Source organism: Vicugna pacos, chromosome 11 (assembly GCF_048564905.1).
Source record: "Vicugna pacos chromosome 11, VicPac4, whole genome shotgun sequence".
NCBI classification, from domain to species: domain Eukaryota; kingdom Metazoa; phylum Chordata; class Mammalia; order Artiodactyla; family Camelidae; genus Vicugna; species Vicugna pacos.
In genome coordinates this window covers 36,105,039-36,116,185 of record NC_132997.1, presented here as the reverse complement: position 1 = coordinate 36,116,185, position 11,147 = coordinate 36,105,039, and the positions used below count along the sequence as shown (strand labels likewise).

Sequence of the window (11,147 nt, the reverse complement as noted above, 5' to 3'; positions counted from 1 at the left end):
TCCGTAGGATCTAATATTCTGACTTTGGATCCCTGAGGGAGTCAGAGGTGTCCCCTGAGACCTAGAGAGCAGAGCCACACAGTAGGAGAGTCAAGGGGGCCAAAATGAGAACAGAAGTGAGAGCAGATGGCGAGATGTGATGTGGGAGAGCCCTGGGATCATGTGGGTCCTGGCTGAGGGGCTCTGTGGGAAGGTCTTCAGGAGTAAAGGGCCTGGCAGGGGAGGAAGGTGCCTAGGTATGATGACCTCCTGTCAGGAAAGCTCCAGGAGAGCCCGCATTTCAAATACATTCCCCTGGCCTGTCCTATCTTCCCTCCCAACTCTATACATTCAGCAATACACGTCCATCTTCTTGGCCAAGTGCTGGGCTAGAGACCTGTAATTTGCTCAAGTCCAAGGTGTAGACTCTGCTCCCAGGTGGCTGAGCGTTCCTTATAATAAAGTCAAGGGTAAGCCATTGTAGGTAGAGGAGCAGGTAATTAAAATCAAAACCTGTCCCTCTCCCACAGTTCTTATCATCACTGTTCTTTCTTCTGACACTTTAGGATACACGGGATTGTAGCAAAGCTCCCCAGGGGAAAGCAGATTCAGTGCTCTGGGGATAGAAGTCGATGAGGACCCACCTTGGCTGTGCTGAGCAGGAGAACTTCCCTGGTGAGTGACTCCCACTGAGACCTACTGCCCCGCTTCAACTGTCTCCTAGGGATTCAGGGACAACCCCACTGTCCTGTGAGCAGACCGCTTTCTACCCAAGTCTACATCACACGCACACAAGGCAACATGAATTACAATATCTCTTGTACATTGCACTGATTGTCAAAGTCTTTTATTTAAGTAGATATTTACAAACGCAGACGGTTGGAGGGAGAGAGGAAGGGACAGAGGTGGACACAGATGGGGGCTGGACACAGAAGAACACACGTCTGTGTATCCCAAGTGACGACTTCCACTCAGTGGCTCAATTTCTGTTTGTGAATTAAAGTGTATTGAGATTAGAGCTGAAACGAGATTGAAGAAAAAAACCAAACCTCTATAGCTTAAAGAAATCCTCACTTTCTAAAACATGTTCTGAGGAGGGCTAAATTGGGAAGGAGCACTTTGGAATGGAACAGTGTTTCTCAGAAGCAGTGACATCCCTCCCTCTGGTGGCCGTACGGGGAATGGCATGTGAGCTGCTGGCTCCATGGATGTCGGACAAACAGGCAACATTCACACAAACACAAAATCAGTCTCACTGCTGGAAGAAAACAAATCCTCTAAGGTCAAAATTTGGGCTTGCCTTCTAAGTCCTTGTCTTGATCATGCCATGAGCGGCCACTTACCAAGGGTGGGGTCTCAGGGAGTGTTGATGGAGGCCCTGAGCTGGGCCCTGGGTCCACAGCAGACAAGAGGGAGGAGGCCGCTGCCTCACAGGACCTGCAGGGAGAGGGTGGGAACGTGTTGGGGCCACTTGTCCACATCCCCGCCCTGTGTGTCTGGTGCAGAGAAGTGAGTCTATCCAAACAGAGACATGTAGGGCACTTTGAAGTTTCTATTAACCATAAAACACAGACACAACAGGCCGCAAGGAATATGTTATCACCTCTAAGAATAATCCGGAATTGTAAATCACAGACACCTCAGGAAGAGTGGGCGGCCCGGCCCTGAAGGCGGCGGGAGGCAGCCGAGCCAGACGGATACTTACAGCGCGTCCCTCTGCTCTGGCTCTGGCTCTGGCTCTGGCTCTGGCTCTGGCTCTGGCTCTGGTGCTGTCGCAGGCAGGAGAGCTGGAGCTGGCGCTCCACCCAGAGGGGTTTCCCCAGCGGGTTCTGGAGCTGGTGCTGTAGCTCCAAGAAGGGAAACTCTCATCAATAGGACTGCTTTCCCACGTGTCTCCCAAAGCCAGGGGAGCCCTCACTGCTACTCAATCAAATCTCACTCCAGGATTCCACCCCCAGGGAGTCTTCCCAGGCTCTGCTCTGTGGGGTCCAGTGCCGTCCCCTCCCCACCCACCAGATCCCCCACCCTGCATCCTCCTCACCATCACTGTCTGCCTCTGGGAGTTCCAGTTGCTCCAGCTGTGCCAGGAGGAGGTGGGCCTGCTGCTCCAGGTCTGAGCCAGGCATGCTGAGCTCTACGTAAGCTACAACGGTCTTCAGGCATGGGAATTCTGGAGGCTGGTGGAAGTCGTCTGGGTACTGGAACAGCCAGGTGCCCAGGATGGAGGCCATGGCCCTGGGTGCAGTCAGGGGGACACCAGAGTCAGAGGCTTAGCCTTTCCTACCACATTGGGCTCCCAGGGTAGCCCTGCAGGGACCGGGGACTTTTTGCCTTTGGCTCCTGCCCATCCAGAGGCCGGCTCTGCTCCATGTCCCATCTCAGCTGGCAGTGTGGGCAGAGGCGGGCTTGGACACAGAGGAGGGGCTGCTACAAGCCTTCTGAAGGGACAGCACTGGCTCAATGGCGTGACCACCTGTCCACTGCTTCAGGGACACCTGTCACACTGCTATGTCCCTCTCCCTGCCCCTCCCCACTGGATGGCACGTCTGTGAGGACAGGCAGGCTGTGTGCTCTGCGCACTGCCCTCTAAGGGACACAGGAGCTGCTCTATGAGTGCCTGAGCCAGGAGGGAACAGACAGGCTGTGTCGGCCATCCAGGCTGCCCACGGGCCTCCTCACTCCTCAGACTTTAGCTCCTGCACCTGCTGGCTGCACAATCCTCCAGGGACCCTGCCTGGGTCTCCTTCTGCCCCTGCCACTCAGCATCATCAGGATGGGCTCAGCTGTCCCCTGAGGCTCCCTGGGTCCCCTGAGCACCAGCTGAGTCCCCACCATTGAGGCTACACTAGTTGGTGGGCACGATGCTCTCTACCCCTTGTGGTCTGTGTCTCCCAAAGGGCGTGTGGGCAGGGATGGGATGGATAGGGGATGCTTGTGGGTTTTCTTCACTTTTGACTCTGTCCTCTGACCTCCCAGATGCCCCTCACAGTGCCACAGTCGCATCCACAGCTCTCTGGGTCTTGTCTCTTCTTTGCCAGGGGAAGCCCTAGGACTTCTGCTCTCAAGCCAGACTCACAGGATATGCGGGATCCAGGATCCCGCCCACCTCTGCCCAACCAGAGAGCCCATAGCTTCACACACTATTTGGGGAAGGAGTCCTTCCCGCTTCAATCCAAGAGACTCACTGCTTCAGCTGGTGCAGGGGTCCCCCGTCCTCTTCCGTAACAGGGAGGACGCATCCGTATCTAGAGGAGAGCAGGAAGGCGTCACATGGACTGTCCCGAACACACTAGCTGGATGTGCTGTCTAGTGTGACAGTGTGACACCCGAGAGAATGGAAGCCCTGGAGGGCAGAGCTGATGTCTGCTCGATGTATTAAATGATGGTTGTTCCTAGAAAAGCCCCTGTCCCTGGGGGCCCTTTCTATACATTTGAGGAATGAGTGAGTGAGCCCACCTGGCCCCAAGGCGCACATCTCAGTGGGCCTGGGACCCCACTTGTCCCTCCCAGGGATCACTGTTCTCACTCTCCCAGGACAGGGACAGCTAATGGCGTCACCGATCCCCTTTGAAATGGGAAAACAGTTCCACCCGTGGCCAAAGTCCCAGTGACACAGGAGGCAGACGCTAGCTCTTGGGCAGGAGGACAATGAAATTCGCACAACCACAGCCCCGCCAGCTGCCCTTTCCGTGAGCCAGGTCCCCGGAGAGCACCTTCCATGAAGATCTCCCTCTGTTCCTACCCTCCTAGGGCCTGATCCTCTCTTGACCCCAGCGTGCAGGGGGGACACTGAGGCTCAGAGAGGTAGAGGAACAATGCCTCATGGCTCTGATGGTAGGTGGCCAGGTCCCCAATGTCCCATGAAGACACAGTGCTCACCTTTGGAACAGATGGTCCAGCACCTGCTGGGCGGTGGCAAGAGCTCGATAATTGCCCAGAAATGTGTTCACGTAAGAGGGGTGCCCGCCCAGGACGGCAGGCACCAGCTTTGCCACCAGCTTCTCCAGCCTGTGTCGCTGGAGGCTCCAAGCCCTGTAGGCCTCATCCCCGCTCCCTGATGGTCCAGCTCCCCCCTGGGGTGGAAAGAGGAAAGACATGGATCAGAGGCAGCACCGGGGACCCCCAGGCACTTGGGGCTGGAGATTAGACCGAATCCTCAAGCCTCAAGCTCTTGTGCCTGAGGTGGAACAGGGGAGCCCTGAAGCAGATCCTAGGTTCTCGGCATCACCAGTACCTGGGGCGAAGGGCGATGATGAAATGCATCAGTGTCTCAGATCCCTGTGTCGGCACCACAGTGCCGGCCCCTCCCTGCATGGACCACATCATCCCCGTGACTGCTGTCACAGCATCCCATTCTAGGGATGAGAACACAGCGGCTGAGCCTGGGGTGGGAGGGCTCAGGATCTTCAGGTTAATGTGGACACGTGGGGATGGAGAAGAAACAGGACAACGTGTAGAAAAATGCAGAAATACCCTTGACTTCACATAGACTGAAGTTCTGTCCGAGTCTCTTTCTGAGATTCGGACTCATATGTGGGCACTGACTTTGCGTCTGGCCAAGGCAGGGCCTGGGTTGTGACGGCAGATGGGGGAGACGGGGCATCAGATGCCTTTGCCAGCAGCTCTCTTAAGAGGCAGCCCAGGGGAGTAGCGGGGCAGCAGCGGGGCCCGGGGCTTCCTGGGTGTGGAGTCTCCTCGCTCGCACTCACCCTGAGCGCGTCCTGGGCTCTGCTGCTCTCGTGGGGCACCTGCGCCTCCTGCAGGGAGGTGGAGCGGGGATCTCCGTGGACCAGGTCCTGTCCCGTCCCGTGTGTGGAGTCCTGTAAATACAGTGCCCAGAGGCCAGGCAGGAGCCTCAGAGCCCTGTCTGGTTCTCCGACCCACTAGACATCTCCAGTCCTGACACACATCCACCACTGTCTGCACAGACCTCCTTCAGGGGCAGAAAAGCTGACAAAGTGGGTGCCTTGTATTCCCGTTGACCCAGAGATGATGCCCCTCAGGAGTCCTCTTTCCCCCTTATCAGCCCTGTCCTTGGGTGCGGCCATGACAGGACCACCGGGTCACCAAGTGTTCAACAAGCCATTCCTGCCCAGAGGGGACACCTCCTCTCAAGTCCCCCTTCAGCGACATGGAGATGAGGGAAAGTGGGCCTGCCCAGGGAGGGCCCCCCATGGAGGCCGGTCCCAGACTGGCCTTCTCCAGGCCACCCAGCGTTACCTTAGGTGACCTCCTCAAAATAGGCCACAGGCGCCTGGGTGGAGGGTTCCACAGACGCCTACAGCCACCGAAGAACCTCGCAGTCCAGGGTTTCCTGGCGGAGAAGCCCCGGGAGACCGGGAAACAAGAGGAGAACATCCTGTGTCTTCAACTGTCTCCAGCCAAGTGCGCTGGCTCTGGAGCTGTTGTCCAAATGTGGGTGCCTGGTAACCAGGTTCCATTTCGGTTGGGGTCTGTTAAGGAGGTGATGTCACTTCCTGGGGTCCACTTCCTGGAACCCCCTCCTCAGAAGACACCTCCACATGAGCCCTCTGGGCTGCTTGCCTGCTCACGCCCTTCTCCACGCAAACCCGCACCTTGCACAGTTAGAGCAGCCCCGCCGTCTCTATAGCTGCCGGGGGAGGTTCTGCAGGCAGCTTTGAGGAGACGCCCTGGCTTCCAGAATCCACTCCTCATCCTTACCTGTTCTCCATCCTGGGGAAGTCCTGGTGTGTGTCCAGGCCGGTGTGTCTCCCCAGCTGCCCAGTGGGAATGATTCTAGAAAGTACTTCTAGGGATGTCCTCAGGTGCAAGTGGAATAAGGCCTAAAAAATTGGAGAGTCATGTCACCTGTAGGTGTTGCCTGCAACCCAAGTTATCTTCCTCTGACTTCCTCCTCCACGTCTGTTCCTCTTATGATGGGATGCGATAATTCTTATTCAATGTCATTGTACACGGGTGTCTATGTGTGTGTCTTTGTATATGTGTGTGTGTGTGTGTGTGTGTGTGTGTGTGTGTGTGTGTGTGTCTTTGTAAACCAGTGCTCACACTCTGTGTCGCCAGCAGGAAACTGTCCCCACACAGGAGAAATGGGCAATAGCATCCTGAGGTCTGAGGGTTTCGGTTTTCTAAAGCAAACCGAGTGAGAAAGTCTGAGGCCCTTGCTGGAAGGTTAGAGCTCATGAGTCAAGGCCACGCAGGTAGCAGGGCTGGAACTGGGATCAGAGACAGCCTGTGTCCACTGTGCACACTCAGTAGCACAGTCCTGGGAGCAGGAAAACTGTCCGCTTCTCTGATTACACAGTCTGGCAGGCTGAACTTCTCCAGCTGGATATGCAGTGACCCAGGGACAGATGGGCAGATGGTGGCTGACATCGGTAGAGTGACGTGACCATCTCATAGGCTGCTTCCCTGCATTCAGGGAGCTTCCGTCCAGGTAGGAGGAAGGCCAGCGAGTAAACTGAACGACAAGGAAGGATGTGATCAGGAAGTAATCTTTGTTCTGATGGACTACAATGGGGACGTGAGAGAGAGCAAGGCCACGGGCAGCATGGCATGGAGGAAATGACAGTAGGGGCCTCATGACCGGGGGGCCCAAGATTCTCAACTCGGCATCAGAGATAGCAAGGTCAGGGCGAGAGGGTGCCCACCCACAGGGAGCTGGCCTCTACCTCTAGCTCCGTGTGGCGGTCTGGCCTAGCTGCTTACCAAGGTCACTTCCTCCTGTTCGTGGGCACAGATGCGGCTGGACTCCATTTCCCGGCCTCCCTCACAGTCGGGCACGCTCAGCTGTTGAGGTCTGACGGTGGCATGTGAACTTCAGCACAGCCCATAAAAACCTCCTACACGTTCTCCTTCACGTCCTTGAGACCTGAGAAGCCATACGTCGAAATGATAGATTCAGTGGATAAAAAGAACCTGGATCCCTGAACTCTGGCTAGGAGAAGAGCTACCCACCAAGGAAGATAAGCCCCTTTTGGACGTTACGCAAGTGAAGAAAAGCCCGGGATTGTATTAAGCCACTGAGATATTGGGGGTTCCATGTTCAGGCAGCTCCCACGAGACCGATTCACTGAAGTCACTGTGTCATTGCCACGGCTGCTCATTTGGCCCTTTCTCAGCCTTATCATATTACCACTTACCTTTTGACTTTCAGGTCACTTTTCCTTCCTATAGGTCCCACTCCCTCAAGTGGGATGGCAACAGGGCAGTCAGAGGTCTGCCCTTGTAAGGTGAGTGCTTTCTCTGTTCTCTGCTCCTTAAAGTGGATTCTGCCTTCACTGCTGTAGCATGTCAATGGATGCTCTTAGGGCCCTTGAAGCCATTTGTACTCTTAGGTGCTTTCTCTTTCAGTTCGCTTAGACGACATGCTTTCTGGACTAGCACGAATACAGTCCTTATCTCAGGCCTTCCCCAAATTGTGATCATGTCTGAACTAGCGGGGCCCGGCTGAGTAGGACAGAACTGCCCAGACGCTGCTGTAGCTGCTTATTTCCATGTCCGACTGTATGCTTTTTCAGGACAAGGAGTATTTCTTGGGCACCAGGCACAGTATCAGGCACACAGGAGGCGTTCAACGAACGCTCGCTGAAGGAACGAATAGGGTCACTCCATGTCGTCAAACACACCGGGATGCTATGGAAAGAATCCGCAGCTTTTGTTTTCCCCCTCCACTTTTTGGTATTTTACTTAAAAAGGTTGATTTATATAGACAGGCATTTGGGCAATTGATTAATCTTTCTTCATCATTTTGTCAATTTCCCGTGGAGAGCACAACTTGTCAGTGATACGTGAACATGCATTTATTCTTTGGAACAATGTCTTTGGCTGTGAGCTACCACAAGATCTCGTATGTATTTCCCTGTGCCATACAGTATAATCTTGTTCATCTATTCTGCATCTGCCTGTCAGTATCTGCACATTTCCAACTCCCAGTCTGTCCCGTCCCACGCCCCTGCCCCTTGGCAACCACAAGTTTGTTTTCTATTTCTATGAGTGTGTCTGTTTTGTATTTATGTTCTTTTCTGTTTTTCCTTTTTTTCCCCTTCAAAACCATCTTTAAAGCAGCAGCCTAGGGAAGCCTGCTTCCAAGATGTCGAAGGCGTGGCCTGGGCCGCGCGCAGAATTGGGGCGGGGAGAGTGGCGGTATGGGCTGTGCGGGAAGGGCCAGAACAGGACGGGAGAAATCTGCGGAGCAGGGGCAGGGGAAGGGCTGGGCCAGGAGCGGAGAGCCCGGTTGGGGCGGTCTCGGCTGGGCGGGGTGAGCCGGGGCTGGGGGCGGCGTCGGCTGCGCGGGGAGAGCCGGGGCGGGGGTCGTTCTCGGCCGCGCCGGGAAAGCCGGGGCTTAGGGCGGGGGGCGATCTCGGCTGCGCCGGGACAGCTGGGGTGGGGGGCGTCCTCGGGCGCGCGGGGAGAGCCGGGGTCGGGGTCGGTCTAGGCCTCGCCGGTAAAGCCGGGGCATGTGGCGTGGGGCGATCTCGGCTGCGGCGTGACAGCTGTGGTGGGGGGCGGCCTTGGCCGCGCGGGGAAAGCCGGGGCGCGGGGAGAGCCGGGGCGGGGGTCGGTCTCGGCCGCGCCGGGAAAGCCGTGGTTGGGGCGTGGCGCGATCACGGCTGCGGCTGGACGGTCTGGTCCGGAGGCGTCCTTTGCCGTGTGAGGAGAGCCGCGGCGCGGGGAGAGCCGGGCGTGGGTCGGTCTCGGCCGCGCCGGGCGAGCCGGGGCATGGGGCGTGGGGCGATCTCCGCTGCGGCGGGACAGCTGGGGTGTGGCGCGAACTTGGCGTGGCGGGGAGAGATGGGGCGGGGAGAGCCGGGGCGGGGGTCGTTCTCGGCCGCGGCGGGAAAGCCGGGTTTGGGGCAGGGCGCGATCTCGGCTGTGGCTGGACAGTCTGGTCCGGAGGTGGCCTCTGCCGCGCGGGCAGAGCCGGGGCGCGGGGAGAGCCGGGGCGGGGGTCGGTCTCCGCTGCGCAGATCATGGCGGGTGGGGCCTGCGGGCGGGCGGGATCCTGTGGACAGCGCTGAGACGCCTGCCGAGACTGTTGAGAGGCGCGCGCCTCCCGGATGCTTGGCCTGAGGTGGCGGCTGGGGGCTCGGTGCCTGCCTGGAGGCCGCAGGGTGAAGGCGGGCCTGGGGCTGGGGCTGGGGCTGGCGTCCCTCCAGCTCTGAGAAGGGACCCGCGCCCGCGCACTACCAGCTAGTCATCACCTGCAATGTCTCTGGGACTAGGTCCTCCAAGCATATCTCCAAGCTTGCCTATCACCAGGGTGTGGTCATTGTGACCTGTCCTGGCTGCCAGACACACCACACCATCCCCGACAACCTAGGGTGGTTCTCGGACCTGGATGGGAAGAGGAATATTAAAGAAATGCTGGCAGCCAGAAGGGAGAAGGTATGCCAAGTGGCTGGCAAGGGGGTCCAGGAGCTTCTTTTAGAGGCTGCGGGGTCCCCCAAACCCACCAGTGCTGTGGCAGGGGCTGAGGACCAGGATCCCACCCTACCTGGCAGGAAGGAGGCCAGCTGACCCACCTTCTGCCTTCAAGGAGGATACTCTGGCCCTGGGACGCTCTGGACGTGACTTGTTGTTGTTGTTGTTGTTGTTGTTGTTGTTGTTGTTGTTGTTGTTGTTGTTATCAATAGCTATCAGTTGCAGATGTGGGGCCTGGGAGTCTCCTGCTTTCCCTGGCTCTGGAGTCAAAATGACTCCCGAGAACACTCTGAGGGCTGCAGCTGGGGCCTTCTGCAGCTGCAGGCCATGTCCCAGTGGGAAGGGGCTGGACATGGAGTCTGAGCCCCTCCTGGCTGCGGCTGTGTGGCCTTGGGCAGGTCACTTTGCCCCTGTGAGACTCTGTCTTCCTGTCTCGAGATGAAAATGCTCAGAGCGCCACCTTGTCAGGAGGACAGGCAGAAAGACAAGACTCAGAAGAGACATGGGGTGGCTCAGTCCTGTCCCAAATGTCAAGGCGCCCATCTTGCTGGCTCTCAGGGATTCCAGGAAAGGATGGCCAGTTAGCCAGTGAACTTCCTGGGTGCAGGACCAGCACCCCCACAACCCTCTGCAGATCTTGTCCCTCTGGCCAGACGCAAGGAGGCCCCACAGATCCTTCTGTGGCACCTGCTGTCCCCTGGACAGCCCTGGTGAACAAGTGCCAACCTCAGCCCTGACTTTTGGCCACTGGGCAAGCGGTCAGGAAACCAGGCCTCTCGCTGTCTCCACTGACAGGCCAGGCAGCCGTGGTGACAAAGGGAGTGGGTGCGAGGGGTGCTGTCTGATGGGCGGTGGGCCGCGTGCCCTGCATTTGTCTCCCAGCCTTGTTTGACTGTCTTCTCAGGATGTTCCTGTGTTTATGAGAGCGTGTTTACTTCCAGAAGCCTTCTGGGCAGTGTGAGCTTCAGCATTAAACAGCAGCCACCATCTTACAGGGTCCTGGCAGGATGCGCGCTCCCGGTTGCCGACCCCGTCGGCCCTGGGCCTCAGCATGGTTCTCCAGGCACTGGCAGTCTGTGCTCTGACCCGGTTACCCCTGTCCTTCCCCTTGACGAACAAGCCTGCATTATTCCAGCCCAGAGCCCCCCGTTCCATTTGTGAAGTCCAACCTGGAAGCTGAGCCAGCAGCCCCACCACGGCCTGCTCTCCCACAGAGGCCCCAGGCGACCCACTGGCCTTGAAATGCCTGAGCTGCAGGGCTGGGTAGTGGCTTGGCTGCCTAGCTGACCCCAGACGCTTAGGACCAGAATTTGGGGAGGTCCTGGGAGCTGGCTGGACTCTGAGAGTGCAGGGCTGGGCCTTGGAGGGCCACTGAGACCAATCCCGCCCTCCACGGATGTGGAAACGGAGGCCTGTGGTTTGGATAGGTATGCTAGCTGTTTTTTATTGTCTGTTTTCTGACACTTTGACACCTGGGTCCCACTGAGCCTGGAGGGGCTGCCCCTCCCAGCGCTAGTCAGTTCCTAGAGACAGTAGAAGATGCCAGTGAGCACACCCGGGGGGGGGGGACAGACAAGTAGGGGCAGCCCCTCCACCCAGAGATGCTGATTCCTCCCACCTGCTAGTCCTGCCTCCCTGTTGCTCCCCATGGAAACCACAGGAGAGGCTCTTGCCACTGTTTCACCTCCCCTGCCTCCTGACCCGCGAGGACCCTGCTGATGCCCCTCCAAGGACAATGCCCCATCTGCACGGATGCTTCTCAGCCC

General features: G+C 57.7%; 1 protein-coding gene across 1 annotated transcript; it reads right to left on the bottom strand.

Moving 5' to 3' along the window:
- Positions 1–872: 872 nt before the first annotated feature.
- Positions 873–5,380, bottom strand: LOC140699758 (ral guanine nucleotide dissociation stimulator-like). The gene is made up of 8 exons (XM_072972301.1): positions 5,200–5,380; positions 4,689–4,799; positions 3,859–4,052; positions 3,165–3,224; positions 2,021–2,214; positions 1,685–1,820; positions 1,323–1,416; positions 873–998 (listed from the first exon to the last, which is right to left on the bottom strand). Exons 1-8 carry the CDS (start codon positions 5,335–5,337, stop codon positions 993–995), a joined length of 933 nt encoding a protein of 310 aa, XP_072828402.1. The 5' UTR covers positions 5,338–5,380; the 3' UTR covers positions 873–992.
- Between the last annotated feature and the right edge of the window lie 5,767 nt (positions 5,381–11,147).

Coding starts and splice junctions, on each gene's coding strand:
- LOC140699758 (XM_072972301.1), bottom strand. CDS start 5,337: ATGTTCTCCTCTTGTTTCCCGGTCTCCCGGGGCTTCTCCGCCAGGAAA. Junction 4,800..5,199: donor TTTTGAGGAGGTCACCTAAG/GTAACGCTGGGT, acceptor CTGTATTTACAG/GACTCCACACACGGGACGGG. Junction 1,417..1,684: donor CCAGAGCAGAGGGACGCGCT/GTAAGTATCCGT, acceptor CTCTCCCTGCAG/GTCCTGTGAGGCAGCGGCCT.